The sequence below is a fragment of the Barbus barbus genome (assembly GCF_936440315.1).
Source record: "Barbus barbus genome assembly, chromosome: 35".
NCBI classification, from domain to species: Eukaryota; Metazoa; Chordata; class Actinopteri; order Cypriniformes; family Cyprinidae; genus Barbus; species Barbus barbus.
Genome location: NC_136763.1, coordinates 12,775,655 through 12,795,227, shown reverse-complemented (window position 1 = coordinate 12,795,227; position 19,573 = coordinate 12,775,655). Strand labels below are relative to the sequence as shown.

The 19,573-nt window shown below is 37.2% G+C and overlaps 1 protein-coding gene across 1 annotated transcript in view; it reads right to left on the bottom strand.

The window, feature by feature from the left end:
• LOC306854666 (segment polarity protein dishevelled homolog DVL-1-like) overlaps positions 1-19,209 on the bottom strand; it is a 40,228-nt gene extending 21,019 nt beyond the window's left edge. The window contains exon 1 of the mRNA XM_079392862.1: positions 18,775-19,209. Coding sequence (XP_079248988.1) covers positions 18,775-18,944 — 170 coding nt within the window. The 5' untranslated portion in view covers positions 18,945-19,209. The remainder of the gene's footprint in view (positions 1-18,774) is intronic.
• Positions 19,210-19,573: the final 364 nt, after the last annotated feature.

The window sequence follows — 19,573 nt, the reverse complement described above, 5'->3', positions numbered from 1 at the left end:
ACATATCTGTCTCTACAGTGTTTCAAGGCCTCCATCCATGATTTGGGTTCTGACACCAGGACCATAGAGCGCACTGTGGCCATACAAAAGAAGGGGAGTGGATCAATACAGGACTCATCAAACAACTCACCATCCTTTAAAGCTCCACACGCTTGTCTGTTTGGTGAAATGGTTCTGTTCTTGAAATCCACATTATCAGGTTGCATGCTATTCCAATATTGAATCTTTAATAGGCTATTAACCCAAAACCAAGGGTTATTATATAACCCGATCCAAAAGTAAAGATTATCCACAAAAGAGCTGTGTATGCCATGGATGTAAACCATTAACTCAGTCAATTCTTCTTCTGCTTTCAACATCACTAGGTTCATGTTCAACAGCTTGCAGTGAGACTGAGCTTCTTTCCAGATTTTATTTTCATTGACCAGCCTGAATTCCATAATGTTGTTAACATTTCTGAAGCAGATAAATGGATGTTTCTCAAAACAAACACGGTCATGCCAGGATCCTCTCCAATCAATCACTGCACAAAACAAACGACTATACCACTTGGAGAATGTGGCAGGCTCGTTGACTCCTACCAATCTCCATGTCTCTTTCAAAGGACTATCTTGTTGAACTGTAGCTAGACCAATCCAGGCAAAACCAGTATCTATCAGAACACAGATAATGTTGTTCTCCTCTTCATTAGATATAATCACAAGACCAGCGTGATGCGTTTCACAGTGTTGTTTTGCCCCCTGCCAAGTTTTGTTTTCTCTGACTAAGACCCAGTCTCCAGAAACCTTCTTACACAAAAAGAATAGCTCCCTGTCACATGGCGTGATGTACCAATATCCAGCCCGGTTCAATGAGGCACACTTTCCAAACCAGTTGAAATAATTGGATATGGTCTCATCCACCCAGTACCAAACAGCATAAGATCTATGCAGTCCCACCCAAGAAAGCTGGTTGGCAGAACTGCTGAGAATCTTTAGATCATTCTTATCTGTAGTTACAAAGGGTTGTCCAAAATTATTTAGGCAATATGCCTTTGCTTCATACCATGACAATGCCTTCTCCACATGGATGATTTCATTCACTAATCCTGGTACAGGTCCATCGGCAGAGGTATGAAGCACTAGTAGCAGGAAACTAAGAAGCCCAAACGTTCCCATTGTGAGACAGACAGCAACTGTTTCAAGAACATGTCATGTTAAACTAGTCTTTAGCTTTATTTGCATGACCTCATCATAATTTTGAATAGAGAGTGGAGTCATTCCACGAAGTCAGTGCCTTTTCATCCCAAGAAATAATCAAACATAGAATTACTACAACAACAAATACATTTGTAATTTAAAAATAACAATTCTATGTAGCCTAAATTAAAGTCATTACATCAAATTAAAGTCAATTAAATATTATTTAAAAAAAAAATTATTACATTTATTACATACTGATAAGAGTAAGGTTTTGGCCTGTTCCTCACTATGATTTTTCTTTTCCAGCAGGACTTTTAATTTTCAAATCAAAATTATAATTATACAAAATCAAAGGCCTGTTCGGATCTCATTGTTAATTATTTTTATAAAATATAAATCATTTTATCGGTGTCCCGTGATTTCATGTCAGTCCTGTTACTGTCACCCAAAACTCCAGTAACGCTTTATTTTAAGGCGTCATAATACAGAGTAATTACCTAATTAAGTACTTAGTAGTAGCCGTTGTACTTACATGAAATAAAATGTACTTACTATGTAACTAAGTTATGGAACAGCCTGTAATTACAGTTTGTAATTATGTAGATGTAATAGGCAGCTACTATTACACATATGTAACAGGACGAGTATGTTACACAGCTACTTGGACACTTAAATACAGTCTTGGGACTTTATTTTAAGTAGCTTATGCCGGTGTAATATTCTGTAATTGTAATGTAATTAGAAAGGTATTACATGTATTTAAGCTGTGTACTGGTGGGTCAAATCAAACAAAGGTGCAGCTATATAAGGTGTACAGTATAGATACAGGTGCATCTCAATAAATTAGAATGTCGTGAAAAAGTTAATTTTTTCTTGTAAGTTATTTCAAAAAGTGAAACTTTCATATATTTTAGATTCATTGCATGTAAAGTAAAACATTTCAAAAAAATTTTTGGTTTTAATTTTGATGATTAGAGCTTACAGCTCATGAAAGTCAAAAATCAGTATCTCAAAACATTAGAATATTTACATTTGAGTTTCAGTTAATGACCATCCCTACAGTATAAACTCCGGGTATCTCTTATTCTTTGAAACTACAATAATGGAGAAGACTGCTGACTTGGCAATGATCCAGAAGACAAACACTGACGCCCTCCACAAAGAGGGTAAGTCACAGAGGGTCATTACTGAAAGGTGTGGCTGGTTACAGAGTGCTGTATCAAAGCATATTAAATGCAAAGTTGACTGGAAGGACGAATTTGGGAATGAAAAGGTGCACAAGCAACAGGGATGACTGCAAGCTTGAGAATACTGTCAAGCAAAGCTGATTCAAACACTTGGGAGAGCTTCACAAGGAGTGGACTGAAGCTGGAGTCAGTCCATCAAGAGTCACCACGCTCAGACATCTTCAGGAAAAGGGCTACCAAGCCACTTCTGAACCAGAGACAACGTCAGAAGCATCTTACCTGGGCTGTGGAGAAAAAGAACTGGACTGTTGCTCAGTGGTCCAAAGTCCTCTTTTCAGATGAAAGTAAATTTTGCATTTCATTTGGAAATCAACGTCGAGAGTGGAGAGGCACAGAATCCATGTAGCTTGAAGTCCAGTGTGAAGTTTCAACAGTCAGTGATGATTTGGGCTGCCATGTCATCTGCTGGTGTTGGTCCACTGTGTTTTCTGAAGTCCACAGTCAACGCAGCCATCTACCAGGAAATTTTAGAGCACTTCATGCTTCCTTCTGCTGACAAGCTTTATGGAGATGCTGATTTCATTTTCCAGCAGGGCTTGGCACCTGCCCACACTGTCAAAAGTACCAAAAGCTGGTTCATTGACCATGGTGTTACTGTGATTGATTGGCCAGCAAACTCGCCTGACCTGAACCCCATAGACAATCTATGGGGTATTGTGAAGAGGAAGATGAGAGACACCAGACCCAACAATGCAGATGACCTGAAGGCCGCTATCAAAGCAACTTGGGCTTCCATACCACCTCAGCAGTGCCACAAACTGATCACCTCCCTGCCACGCCGCATTGATGCAGTAATTAAAGCAAAAGGTGCCCCTACCAAGTATTGAGTACATATACAGTAAATGAACATACTTTCCAGAAGGCCAACAATTCACTAAAAAAGTTTTTATTGGTCTTATGAAGTATTCTAATTTGTTGAGAACCAAAGACTTAAACTACTTCAGTCTGTGTGCATTGATTTAATACACGAGTTTCACAATCTGAGTTGAATTACTGAAATAAATGAACTTTTCCATGGCATTCTAATTTATTGCGATGCACCTGTACACATGAAGTACACTTAAGTACAATCTTGATACATTTTAGCTTATGTCTGTATACTTGCATTTATAATTACGTTGTATAAAGTCTGCAACACATATGTAACAATGGTTGGTTGGTTACATAAGTAGCTGTGTAACAGACTCGGTCTGTTACATATGTGTAATTACAATTACAATTATGGCGCATTTACAGACTGTAAGTACAGGCTGTTCCATAACTTAGTTACATGGTAAGTACATTTTATTTCATGTAAGTACAACGGCTACTACTAAGTACTTAATTAGGTAATTACTTTGTATTATGGACACCTAAAATCATGGTACAGTGATGTGACTTCTAAGGTACATTATTTCTCAACCAGGATTCCAACAGTTAAAACACAAGCAAGTTTCTCCCTCTCTTTTAATGTTCTATTTCTGATTATTTATGATGCTTGACTGAGGGGGAGACATCATGCAATTTACATTTACATTTATTAATTTAGCTGACGCTTTTATCCAAAGCGACTTACAATTGCTATATATGTCAGAGGTCGCACGCCTCTGGAGCAACTAGGGGTTAAGTGTCTTGCTCAGGGACACATTGGTGTCTCACAGTGGATTCGAACCCAGGTTTCTCACACCAAAGGCATGTGTCTTATCCACTGCGCCATCGCCACCCCTGCAATGTTAATGCAATGTTAATACTGTTACCATTTTAATTTAAAACAATCAGTATCTACAAGTAAAATCCTTTCAAAGTGTACAACATGTGCTTTTTGACCTTGACTATTAGCTAGCAATGAGCAAATTAGTTTGAAATTGTCAAACCTGTTACTCTCAGCCCTGTTACTTTTCAGAGTATCAGGTTTTGACATGTGGATAAGAAGGATGACATAAATTAGGTGTGACTCTATTTTTTAAAGGTTGCCTGTGTAAAATGCAAACATATTAAAGATCACCCTGGGTGTTTTAAACAATTTCCCCGTCTAAATACTGTAAAGCTGATATAAAAAATCTATCAAGCTGATGTAAAGCTGCTTTGACACAATTTTCATTGTTAAAAGCACTATACAAATAATATTGACTTTACTTGACTTGACTATTATTGAGCTAATGCCTAAATCATCCAGTGTGGTGACCATCTGTTACATTTCTTTAAAGCTTTGTAGATTTATAAAATGTTTCACAAAAATTGGTTTTCATCACCATATCTCTGGGATTTAACCATGTACTGCTTGAAAAATAAGACACCAAAAGAAAAGTCATTTAAGAACCAGAATCTAAAAGGACACTGAGACATCTTTAATAATACAGGCACACAAATTTGGAAAAAGTGACACTTTCCCCATTCATTCATGGCATTTAGTGTTTTGGCTTTCTTCTTCAGTTATCTATTTCTTTCAAACTATGGTTGAGTTGACATGGAATTACAAAGTTAGAAGTTTATCTAGGATGCATAAAGTTTGATATTTTTCCCTCAGAATTTCATGTTGCAACACTGTATGCAACCTACTAAAAGCTAACAGAGGTTAAAAAGTTAAAGGTACTGGACCAACAGGAATAAGTCACTTCTGAACCTTTAACAATCACGCATGTGTATCTGACAGTGTGTTTATCTAAGAAAAGAAAACGTGTATTTAAATGAAAAAGATCAGTGCAGCTAATGTCTGTGCAGCTAATCTGTACTTTGCAATGGAAATTCACCTCATCTCACGAGAAACCAAAGCCTTGTGATAAATAATAATTCTGTCTGATCTGAAAACTGTCAGACATCTATCAGAAAATACAGAGACAGAGGAATTTAATGTCAATGTAGCAATAGGATGTTTAGAAGTTCATGTTTGAAATTCATTTTCTCTTCCCTCCAATCAATCACCATGCAAAACAAAGCGGCAGACAAGCTGGAGTATATGTGACAGGTTCGTTGTTCACCCATCTCCAGGTATCATTCAAAGGAACTCTAGATAAACCAGTGCAGGCCAAACTGTAATTTAGCACAGCATGGATATTGGTGTTATCCGCTTAGTCACCAGACAAGTGTGATCCATTTGTTTTGCCTCTTGCCAAGTTTTATTTTCTATTATTAAGACCCAATTTCCAGAAAATCTTACACTTTCTTACACACAAAGAATAGTTTGTCACATGTAGTGGTATACTAATGTCCTGACTGATTTATTAAAGCATATTCCCCACACAAGTTGAAGTAACTGGTTTTGGTCTCATCCACCCACTTCCATGATGAAAATACGCTAATAAGTGCGGCCCAAGAGAGCTGGTTGGCAGAACTGCTGAAATTCTTCACATCATTCTCATTCGAAGCTACATAGCCCAAACATCTCTGATACAAGAACTGATATAATGTCAAACTAGTCTTGAGATTCATTTGCATGGCATCATAGTGAGTGCTTGAATAAAAAGTTTGAGCTATACTATGTTAAGACAACAACATGGTAATTCAACTTTCTGCCTCAAAAATCTTATTTTAAAGGAGACAACCAAATCAAATTTCAATCAAAAATGTTTCTCTCATTTCCAGTGTTGGAAAAGTTACTGCGTTTACATTTGTAGTGCAAATGTAACAATGTAAACATTATTTTAAAAATTATACAAGAATATTTTTTTAATTAAAAAAGGTTTCTACTAGTGTGCTTGACAAATTATGGAAACATCATTGCTGAAACTTTGCTATAGTAAATATTGTCAAAATATTTATATATTATGTGGCAAATTTATTCAAATGGATAGAAGGACAAACCCATTGAGAGATTAAACCTGTTTATTATTTATTAATTTGCTTATTTTTATTGCAATACAAGCATCTATGGAAAGTTTCAAGCAAGATCAATGTATTTTAAAAGAAACAAATAGTAATAACATACATTAGAAATGATTTTATAGATTGAATTAAAAATGTATTAAATTATTTAAATTATTAAATTATTAACAAACAACATCAAACAAACGTAAGATTTTTCATTTCAATATTTTATTAAAAAAAAAAATGTATGGAAGCAGAATAATGGTTTTTGAAACAAAGCATGCTGAATTCCACAAATCGAAAATAATTTTAATTTTTTTATTTTTAGGTCCAGAAATTTAACACAGTTGTTTATTTAAGCTGTTAATATTTCAATTCAAAATATTTCACACACATTTTCATAATTAAAAGTTCAATAATTCATATTCACCTTCCAGAATTCACTTCCAAAATATTCAATCTGTTTAAAATTACGATGTATAATATTAGACAGCTGAATTTCGGTCATTTTATTTCACTTTCCAAATTCGCTGCCACAAATTCAGTGGTTAAAGTTCGGCAGAAAATTCAGCGTTGCACATCCGAGACCCGCAGGAATAGCAGTAGAGCACCGATGCATAATCTCCAGCTGATGTCAGCCGCTCACCAGCAGGTGGCGCAAGCGGCTGTTGATGAAGGCCATATGTGGATCAAGTCATTCATTTACAAAAACTGATTTGCAGAAATGGAGCAAGCGCTAAGTAGAAGTTTTGATTATCGGGGCCAGTATAAACGTGGAAACGCTGATTGTGTGTATGTTTAATTCAACATCTTTGCTGTTTCCTGTAGCCTACATGTAAGCATCTACCACAAAGAAGATTATAATGCTCTTTTACCCAACGCTGAAGTACAGAACTAACATTACATCTGAGGAAGACATATATTGCTTTCGGTTGCTTAGTTTCTGTAACTTTGTATCATGGCTTGTGTGACGCTGTGCTGTAATACTGGGGTTCCCCTCCGACGTCACACTCCAGGATTCCCCAACGACGCGTAATGCGCCTCAATCAACTAATGCAGTGATATAAGACCTCAGATCTCAGAATACACTTTACTGATGATTATGCGAACTATATCGACAGTTAAGCAGATGTAGAATATGAACGAACGTGCAAGGGTTCATGCTGTTTCCCTCAGAAATCGGTTAAAGAAAACGCATTACGCGGCTCAGTAGCAATGACAGTTATTGGACTTGTTTGAGATGCGCCTCGCCTGAAGTGTAGCGAGAGTAGGCGCTACGGTGAGGGGAGGAGTGAAATAAGCGCAATCAAGATGGACACTTCTGACCTTTCGAATTGATACCTATGAGATCAAAGGCGGATATCGCGATATTCTCACTAATGTGCTGTGCTGCTGATAAATGTGATATAATTTCAGTTCTGTTGCTTTTATATACTTTACTTACTTACTTTTGTCATTTAGCAGACGCTTTTGTCCAAAGCGACTTACAAATAAGAAAAAGTAACTAAAACTAAAAAGTTACAACTCTATAAATACTATCTACCCACATATTTAAGAAAATAAAGAAATTAAATAAAATTAACACATGCATATAACAACAACATTTCAATAATAAACATATCAATGAAAAAATTAAATAAAAAGCTACTACTATCCCTTGCCGGTGTCCCTGCCCGGTGGAGTCGCACGGTAGAGTCGATGGTCTTTACACTCTTTACTTTTTTACTTTTGTCATTTAGCAGACGCTTTTGTCCAAAGCGACTTACAAATAAGAAAAAGTAACTAAAACTAAAAAGTTACAACTCTATAAATACTATCTACCCACACATTTAAGAAAATAAAGAAATTAAATAAAATTAACACATGCATATAACAACAACATTTCAATAATAAACATATCAATGAAAAAATTAAATAAAAAGCTACTACTATCCCTTGCCGGTGTCCCTGCCCGGTGGAGTCGCACGGTAGAGTCGATGGTCTTTACACTCTTTACTTTTTTACTTTTGTCATTTAGCAGACGCTTTTGTCCAAAGCGACTTACAAATAAGAAAAAGTAACTAAAACTAAAAAGTTACAACTCTATAAATACTATCTACCCACACATTTAAGAAAATAAAGAAATTAAATAAAATTAACACATGCATATAACAACAACATTTCAATAATAAACATATCAATGAAAAAATTAAATAAAAAGCTACTACTATCCCTTGCCGGTGTCCCTGCCCGGTGGAGTCGCACGGTAGAGTCGATGGTCTTTACACTCTTTGGTCTTCACACTAGGAGGGCTTCACACGACGACTGCCGCGACCGCTGCCGCGGTATAATAACCTTTATTATACCAAACCAACAAATGATCATTTCAATTCAGCTGGACCCACTTTCCTGTTTATCAACTACAAATGGCCAAGCAAGTGCACACACTGAATTGAATATTCATCTATATTATTTTATATTACTATATTATATGAATATAAATATGATGAACAAGACACTCAAAGTGCTTACTATTTAATAGCATACGAAAGGCATATTTATCATCTATTTCTACTTTAATACAAACATACATGTATTTTAGATTTATATAGAAATATGACAACAATCACATATCTCACACAGAGATCGCAATGTCATAGTGTTTGGGAATATTCAAGCATAATTTAAATACACAATCACATGAAATTCTTTATTTAAAGGGGTCATATGATGCGATTTCAAGTTTTCCTTTCTCTTTGGAGTGTTACAAGCTGTTTGTGCATAGATAAGATCCCTTAAGTTGCAAAGACTAAAGTCTCAAAACCAAAGAGATATTCTTTATCAAAGTTAAGACTCGACCACGCCTTCCTAAAATTGTAAGGGAACTGTTGTGTGTGTGTCATGTGTTCCTGCCTCTTGTGCCCATATTTGGTTTGTTTCCTGTCCTTGTTAAGCGTAATCATTAGTTAATTCTTGTCTAGCCGTGTTCGTCTCGTTATCTATGATTTACCTGTGTATATTAGTCCTGTCTGTTCAGTTAAACTTCATCTGGTCTACTCATTACTCCCCGGTGTTTGATGTCTGTGTCTTGCCCTGCCTTGATGTCCTCAGTAAAGTATGTTATTTGAGTTTATATCCTCGTCTGCGTGTTCCTGGTTCCTCCCTCGTGTGTGCACCGTGACAAAAATGGCTAACTCAAACATGCCCCCACATGTCTACGTCACGGTGTGGGAAGATTTGCAAAACACCGCCAAAATGTATACGCAATGAAAGAAGCTGGAACTATTATTCTCGCTGTAGTATTGTTGCTGCCGCCGGCGCCATGTCCTGGAGACGCTGTGTTTCGTTGTGAAAGCGAAAGTACTTTGTTTGGGCTTCCAAAAGTTGGGCTTTTACACAACTAGAAATCAGTGGTTAAATTGTATTTACAGCACTGTTCTAGAACAGTTCAACCCAAATATTAGAGTGTGTGCAGCGCATTTTACGGAGGACTATTTCCTGAACCGGGAAGAGTAGCCTACATGGCTTGCACAAAGGCTGTTTCTATAAAGTGGGGCAATTCCAACGTCGCAAGGACAGTCTGGTGCTTCTGACTCACAGCCTGTAAGTCCATTTTCTTATTTAAAGAATTTGCCACTGTAGAGTAGTGCTTGTTTGTCGTTTCTCCGATCACAAATGCAGACATGGTAATGTTTACGAGGCGCGATGCGTAAAAAGACAGTAGAAGTCATTATAATCAGTAATTATGTCCCCACTGGATGCAACGAATGCCTCGGTTATAATGGGTTTTATTGTTTTTGTCTCGTCGCGCCGAGACACGGCATCACAATACGGTGTGGGACATTTCCGACACACGCTTGAGGTATTCGGCCAATCACAAGGCACTGGATAGCTGGCCAATCAGAGCCTTGCTTCTCAGAACGATGAGCTTTGTAAAAATCGGCGCGTTTCAGAAAAGCGGGACATAAAGAGCAACAATAATGTACAGTAAGTGGAAATTAATGTGTTTTTACCGCATAAACACATTGCATTACACCAAATACACAAAACAATGTTCTTTTTAGCAACGTCATATGACCCCTTTAATGTTTATCAGCTATGAAAGCCTGGACCCATTATCCATTAACAGCTACTGAATAGTTTACTTCTTGCTTTCACTAGCAAGTAGCAACCATATGTTACTGATCCCAACCTCCACAGCTAAATAACTAGCACACATTACAGTCAAGCATTCATCTAACTTTACAGCATTAAAGCCATATTTGAATGGTTTGGCAAACTTGCTATCCAAAAGCAAACCATCATGCAAAAAAAAAAAGAGGAGCAATTACATTTCATTAAAATTTACTGTTAAACTTCAGCAGGTTTTCATCTCTCTATACCTCTTTTAAGTCACTTCTGAAAACAGAGAAATTCCAGTCTCTCCTCACATGGTCTTGGCTCCCACTCCCCGTTTGCTACAGTGAGGGCTCCACAGCGACGAGAGACTGGACACTGTAGGTTTCCATCAGTCACCCAGTTCACATACTGTATATTATCCCCAGACACCCAGATCCAACTACCCGCTAGAAAGTTCAGCCCAATCCACACATAATTACTCTGGACGTCATTCTCAGCCACTTGCTGCTCCATAGCTCTTGACAAACTGGCCAAGTCCACATATCTGTCTCTACAGTGTTTCAAGGCCTCCATCCATGATTTGGGTTCTGACACCAGAAGGGGAGTGGATCAATACAGGACTCATCAAATATCTCACCATCCTTTAAAGCTCCACACGCTTGTCTGTTTGATGAAATGATTCTGTTCTTGAAATCTACATTATCAGGTTGCATGCTATTCCAATATTGAATCTTTATTCTGCTATCAAACCAAATCCAAGGGTTACTATATAACCCAATCCAAAAGTAAAGATTACCCACAAAAAAACTGTGTATGCCATGGATATAAACCATTAACTCAGTCAATTCTTCTTCCGTTTTCATCATCACTAGGTTCATGTTCAACAGCTTGCAGTGAGACTGAGCTTCTTTCCAGATTTTATTTTCATTGACCAGCCTGAATTCAAGGGTGTTGTTAACTTTTCTGAAGCAGATAAATGGATGTTCCTCAAAACAAACACGGTCATGCCAGGATCCTCTCCAATCAATCACTGCACAAAACAAACAGCTGTTCCACATGGAGAATGTGGCAGGCTCGTTGTTCACCCATCGCCATGTCTCTTTCAAAGAAGAATCTTTAACTCTTGCCAGGCCAAACTATAATCTAGCAGAGAACGGATATAGTAGCTGTCCACAGAATTACGTATAATTGCAAGACCAGCATGATGCGTTTCACAATGTTGTTTTGCCTCTTGCCAAGCTTTGTTTTCTTTGACTAAAACCCAGTCTCCAGAAACCTTCTTATGCACAAAGAACAGTTTGTCACATGTCTGGACAAACCAATATCCAAGCTTGCTCATTGAGGCATCAACAAACCAGTTGAAATAAGCGGGCATGGTTTTATCCATCCAGTACCATGTTGTTAATAAGCTATAAAGTCCCACCCAAGAGAGCTGGTTGGCAGAACTACTGAAATTCTTCACATCATTCTTATCTGAGGCTACATAGAGTTGTCCAGAATTATTGAAGCAATATTGCCTTGCACTAAACCATGACATTTTCTCATCTACATGGATGATTTGCTTCATTAATCCTGGTACGGGTCCATTGGCAGAAGTATGGAGCACCAGTAGCAGGAAGCTAAGAAGCCCAAACGTCTCCATGATGAGACAGACAGCAGCTGTTACAAGAACTGATATAATGTTAAACTAGTCTTGAAATTTATTTGCATGATGTCATAGTGAGCATTTGGATAGAAAACTTTGAGCTACTCTGTAAAGATAACATGATTATTCAACTTTTACACAAAGAAAATCATATTCAGGTGAGGGAATAGTTATAGTTACCTAATCTCATTAGTTTAAAAAAAAAACAACAACAATAACAAATCATGTTGTTTTACATCAAACTCTTGCCAAATGAAGACAGGACACAGTGTCAGATTTGTCCAGTGACAAGTGTAAATTTACCTACCAATCTTTGTGTAAAAATACAGAGATGAGTAGGTAAATTTTGGCTCCAAATCTAGTGGATTAAACATTAATCCATGGCATACAACATTTCGTCTTTTTTCTTCATTTATGTATTTCTTTCAAATGCTTAGCTGGGCTCTTCCGTTTGAGTTGACACATTGACACAAGAGGTTTTATTTCTCCAGATTTCCATGTGTCAACATGTGATTTAGTTGATACCCGTCCCTCACATAAACTAACACTCAACAAAAGCATATAAATTGCAAAGTCAGCAAAGATAAAAAATAAAAGGTTCTGCATAACCTCTGACCCTTTACCAACTCATGTACCTGACTGAAGGAAGAATGTTTACCAGAGAAAAGAAATCATGCATTTGAATAAATGCAAATGTACATGTATTTAAATGAAAAAGTTCAGTGAGAATGTTGGTGTTTGTTCAGCTAATCTGTATTTTGCAATGGAAATTCGTATTTCGTGAGAAAGCAAAGTTTTATGATAATTTAGAGTACGTGAAATTTGGGCAATGCAAAGCAAATTTAATGTCAAAGTAACAGCAGGAAGCTAAGAAGCCTAAACTTAAGTTAGACAGTCAGATGACTAATTAAATAGTCTTAAAATTCATTTGAATGATGCCATAGTGAGTGCTTAAAAAGGAAAGTTTATTCTACGTTGATGAAACAAATCATTCAATCAAAATCATTAAAGGTATAGTTAACACAATTTAAATTCAGAATTCACAAGAAGTGAGTAGTATTTACAGGCTCAATGAGCAAAATTTATCTCTATAGTGATATTATTTAAATTGAAATGCCTAAGACTCTAGCCCCCGGTTTCACAGACAAGGCTTAAGCCTAGTCCCAGACTAAAATGTAAATCTGAGCTGTTTCAACTGAAAAAAAAACTTGCACTGACTGATCTTAAAATATATCAATGCCTTGGTTTTGTTTCAAAAAAACACACCAGTAATGTTTTTTTCTAAGCACGTTTATAAAAATTACTTAAATTTCCTAATTGAACTATGGCTTAATCCTGGCCTAGTCTGTGAAACCGGGCCTAGATGTTTTAGAAAAGGATAATATAAGTTCTATTATGAAATGCAATCAAATGCAAAAGATTTATGGAATTTCACTTAAAAAACACAATTTCAGATCTGATATATTTGTACAGTGAACCACTGCCATAATAATACAAGATTAAGATTTTGCCAGTTCGTAATAAAAACAATCATTATGGCAAAAAGAAAACAATAATTAACCCGCATTTGATGCCAGCTGCAAGTGAAGACATAATGACTAATAATCAACCACTTACAAAACAGTTTGTAAGCTAATGACCTTCGAATGGATCTAATGGAGCGTTCTGATAAGAACAGCCTGAGGCAACAGTCTTTGCAAAGAATCCTTATCAGGATCTAAGTATAATCGTCTGAAGTGGCTTAAATCAAAGGAAATTTGACTGGAACATATTTGAAACACTGTTTTGTGACTATCCTAAAGTATACGCACCAATAAGTCAAATATGATCAGAAATTTGCATAGCAGGCTTAAAAGCAACACTTTTAATTATTGCTTTGCATAGAAGAATATTCTGAAACGGCACCATCTCTGTGTGTGCACATATCTTATGCTGTACATTTTAAACAAGCATCCGTTAAAATATACTCACATCACAAGATGGGTACTCTGTGGTCATAAATTGATGGACATATACTCAGATAGACTGTGACATTTAAAAAATGCTCAATTTGTACTATGGGTCCCAAATGTGCCAAGAAAACATGCCCCACACCATTACACCAGCACCAGCAGCCTGAACTGTTGATGCATGGCAGGTTAGATCCAGGCTTTCATGTTGTTTCTGCCAAATTCTGACCCTACACTGTAAAAAATATCCGTGTATTAACAGTTGTATGACCGTAAATTTTACCAGAAATTGTCCGTAGGCCGTGATTCACATGTGTTTTTCCGTCTATTTACATTTTCGCTTTGCTTTATGGGATCTTGATCTCTGCTCCGCTACTTCTGGTGGCCGTTACAGCACGTTTTATTCACCTGTTTGAGCGGTAAGTCTTTTTATGAAACATTATCACTGCAATTTAACAATTTGACTGTTTAAATGAGATAGTCTTTGTTGGTCATGTGAAATACTATCCGGAGTTCACGTGAACATTCGTTAACTTAGTGTTCACAACGCACTTGGTTTGGGAGATTAAAGGACTGATGATTTTTTCCATAAGTTTACAAACTGAGAAGCTTTCTGTGAGTGATTATTTTTTGTAAAGTTACTTATGCCAACACAACAGCCCCAATGTTTGTGGCAGTTGGTGAGTGTCTGTGAATTTACAGTTTTATGTCAGTATTTTGTTTTATCTAACGCTAGGCGGGAACTTCGAACTTGAACATCCCCCACTGTGTCTCTCTCCAAGCTCCACGTTGAGTTGAAAAGGTAACGTAATTATTCAAATGGCAATTTAAAATGAATGTTTTCTTGCTTTAATATGTATACAATAACCGTTTAAGTTCGTAACTATTGTCTAGTGACGTTAGTTTGGTCGAGTCGAGACGGCTGTGTTAATGGTGTCGTTTAGTCGTGTAAAGGCACTTTTTAAATATAATTTGTCGTTTGTGTTCCTGTTTGCATACTGAATTTTGTCATTTGACTGAAGAACAACACTAACACTGGGGAAGTCGTGGCCTAATGTTTAGAGAGTCGGACTCGTAATCCAAAGGTTGCGGGTTCGAGTCTCGGGTCGGCAGGGATTGTAGGTGGGGGGAGTGAATGTCCAGCGCTCTCTCCACCCTCAATACCACGACTGAGGTGCCCTTGAGCAAGGCACCGAACCCACAACTGCTCCCCGGGCGCCGCAGCATAAATGGCTGCCCACTGCTCCGGGGGTATGTTCACGGTGTGTGTGTGTTCACTGCTGGATGGGTTAAGTGCAGAGCACGAATTCCGAGTATGGGTCACCATAGTTGGCAGTATGTCACTTCACTAATCCAATGTTCACGTTCGTAATGATGCTAAACAGCTGTAAGCAGGTCTGTCATTTGTGTGTGTGGCCGTGTAACATAACGCTGTTAGGGAAGGAGACAAAACAAGGCTGTAAAAAAAAACTATTTATTTAAGCAGTTTAGCTTAAAGTTGTGCTTTACATTCTTTTCTATGTGCTGAACAACATGTACCCCAAAGGAGCAGCCCTGACTCTGGAGTTTTTCCAATTTTGACAATGTTCTTTGTCCAGTTTAAAGTATACTTCATTTTGCAATGCAAAGTGGCATTATAATTTTTGTTTTGTTTTTGTCTTTGACACAGGAGCCTGTTGGGTATAAATCCAGAACGTGGGTCTAAAGCAGAAAAAAGGGCACAAAACAATACAGCATTCCACCAAAACTGCTTCGATTCCTGTCAGATCTGAGTGACTTTCAGAATCCTTGGAAGATTTAAAGGTCATTACACACTCCCTTTTGATTTTCACACTTCCTCTCTCTCTGTTCATCTTTCTCCCCGTCTCTGTCTTTCCACAATATAAATCTATCTTTTATAATATAAATTATGTCAGAACAGTAATTGATTAATTTATGACAAGAGTGTGCATAAAACATGTATATCCTGGCTGCTAAATGTCACTGTTCTGCCAGTAGAACTTGTTTACTTTAATATTTTGCAATAGAATGAGCCTATTTCCAAATAAACAGGAGTGTTCCTTTAACTAAGTGACCTTTAGGAATCACTATTGAAACACAGCATCTGAAAGTCTCCCAGAAAACTTTATTACACACAACTTGGTTAGACTTGAGGCTCTGACTTTCTAGTATTTTTTTTTTGGCGGAAACATTTTTTTTTTTTAATTATTAAAAGAAAAATATAATATTAATGTACATTTCCATAACAAAAAAATTTAAACTTGAATAACTTTTCTAAAACAAACTTTTGTTTTAAGTGATTTCATATAATCTGCAATCTGTAAAATTTCTTCTTTCATTAATTACAGCCATTTAATATATTGTTTTTGTCTTACAGCCAAAAAAGTAGCATCTGGAGAGGACCGTACCAATACAACATGACTGCTGTAGAGAGACATCCCGTAGTGTTTCATTACAGCACTGGTGCTTTGATGCAATAGTGATCCCTCTGGCTTCAGTGGGTGGATTCTTCATTGACAGTGTTCTTTTTCTTATGACCAATATACCTTCAGGATTACACATTAGACAGACAGCACACCCATGAGCAGGACCCTGACCTTTCTACGTTAATATGACAGTTGCCATTCACTCTGAATGCCTTTTTAAAGGTACCTTTTTGTGTATTTTCAATTTAACCAAGGATTTAAACAAGGCTTCACTAAACATAACCCTCCGTTAGGCTCTGTTATGTCTTAGTTCTGTGTCTAAAATGTACAATAATTTTGTACTTAAGAAACCTCATGTTGACCTGCACTCTATTCCTGAACTGTATTGTGTTTTTGCTTGACCCATGAAATTGGTAATTTTGAAGTTTATGTTCATATCCCAACTGTTAAGGATGTAAAAAAAGTAAAAAAGTAAAAAAAAGTAAAGTCGTGACGTATTGTCAAGTATGGTGACCCATACTCGAAATTGGTGCTCTGCGTTTAACCCATCCAAGTGCACACACACAGCAGTGAGTAGTGAACAAATGCACACACACACACACACACACCGTGAACACACACCCGGAGCAGTGGGCAGCCATGCTGCGGCGCCAGGGGAGCAGTCGTGGTATTGAGGGTGGAGAGAGCGCTGTACATTCACTCCCCCCACCTACAATTCCTGCCGGCCGGGGACTCGAACCTGCAACCTTTCGATTACGAGTCCGACTCTCTAACCATTAGGCCACGACTTCCCCTTGGATGTTATGAAGTTTCATGTTATTTTTTTTTTTTTAAATAAAACAATGAATTTTTTTTTGTTTTTTAAAAGGTCACTGTAGGTACACAGTTAACTACAAATAAATGTAATTGTTTGCTGGTGGTATAATATTGAACAATTTTGTTTTAGAAATGTTTAGTTTTGTTTTAATTACAGGAAAAAAGTCGTGGTAATGAGATGCCAGTATACATGTTATTTTATGGATTTAGTTAATATTTGCAGTTTTTATACTGTACGTGTGCAATACCCTATTTAATAATGGATACCCTATTAAATAATAGTAAATGTCCTGTTTTTGTATTGTAGGTATACCATTAAAACAAAAAAAAGTGTTTTTTTTTTACTATAGATGCACCATTAAAACACAGAAAAAGTCCTGTTTTTTTATTGTGGGCAAACTGTCAATTAACAGAAAATGTTTGTTTTTTTAATTACGGTACAAAGTCCGGGTAATGAGCTGCCAGTACTTTTTCAATTTTTTTATGGAATATTTTTTTACAGTGTACCATCTGAATGTTGAATGTAGTAGAAATCTGACTTTTCAGAGCAGGCAACCTTTTTCCAATTTTCTATTGTCCAAGTCTGCTGAGCCTGTGCAAATTGTTGCCTCAGTTTACAGTTTTTAACTGACAGGAGTGGCACACAATGTGGTCTTCTTCTTCTGTGGCCCTTCTTCAAGGAGATTCAAGGTTCAGAGATGCTCTTCTGCATACCTTGGTTGTAACATATGCTTATTTGAGTTAATCTCACCTTTCTATCACATGGAACATTTCTGACCATTCTCTTCTAAAATCAACAAGGCATTTTACAGAAACCTACAGAAATGCTGCTCATATTCCATTTTCAGATCATTCTCTGTAAATGGTTGTGCGAGAAAATCCCAGTAGATCAGCAGTTTCTGAAATACTCAGATCAGCCTGTCTGGTGCCATGTTCAAAGTCACTTGAGCATCTCTACATGTCTAAATGCACTGCGTTGCTGGCATGTGATTGGCTGATTAGAAAATGACAATCACATCAGACTGCTCTGACAAGATTAGAGTGGACTCATTTTAGCTTTTTCACGCCACCAAATTAAAATCCAACCAAATTATCTCATAACAAATCACCATCTTAACAACACAAATGACCATGCTGACACATATAGAGCTTAGGTGGTTTAAGATGGTCTCCCAGTCTGACCAACAAGAAAAAACATTAAAACTACCTAGCCTGTCCAAGCCGGTACCAGCAAACCATCTTAGGCTGGTTTAAGATGTTGTTGTTTTTTCAGCAAAGTTGCGAAGCAAGATTTCACAAGATGACAGCAAATCAGGATGAATATCATTTTAGTCTGTTACGGTCAAGTTCTCGCTCTTCTTGCTAAAAATCAAATTTTGGTTACCATGCAAACAAACCAGTTCAAAATGCGAATCAAAGAGGCAAAAAAAGCGTGTTGTGCTATGGCATAGCCTACTGAACAGCTAAGAGCATAGCTGCTGTTTTCTGATGCTGATCCCACAAAGGAGGAGATGATACAGTCATCATCACCGATGACAGGCAGGTGCCGATGATGACAGCTTCATTCGCAGCCTGGATTGAATACAATTAATGAATGAATACAATGACAATTCCCATCATTTGACTTACCCAAAATCTTGATCCATAGATTTAAAGAAAAATTTGTAGCTGTTGACCGGTCGGTTGCTGAGGACATTTTTGAAATCTGCCAAAGTTACCTTCTCTGGAGCTACTGACAGTTTCACCAAATAAGGAGTTTCCTCCTCGTCTATATGGTAAATGATTTTAGTCTCCGCCATGAGAATATGGTGGGAACAATTGCCGGAGAACAGCGCGTGTTCCTGATGCTGAGTCTATACAGACGACAAGAAATAAAAGGTCTAAAATAACGGATGCTAAATTAATACAATCACACATTTGGCGCGACTGAAGCTATGACTTAAGCGTCTTTGTAACGCTAAGGCTAAGAACACAGCCATTATGGAGGCCTGATAGATGTCTATTGCAGCCCACTATGCGGAGGTTTTGCTGCCTGTGTTACCGAAACAGGAAGGAAAGGTTCACATCCTTGAGAGAATGAGCCTGGAATATCCGAGCCGTTCTTCTGCGCAGTGCTGCCATCGTGTGGGAGACAGAAGGCATGCACTATTCTTAGTCTGGATTCCAGTTGACTCTTGGCTGTTCATTAGTATTTACAAAGCACATCTTATTAATAATGCCTTCTACATCCCTTAACCCTACCCCACACCTACCTTACTTCCTATCAATAAGCAGCAGCAACACGTTAGGACTTTACTGAGGGGAAAACTACTAATTAATAGTGAATATGTGACCCAGGACCACAAAACTAGCCATAAGGGTAATTATTATTATTTTTTATTTTTTTATTGAGATTTATACATAATCTGAAAGCTGAATAAATAAGCTT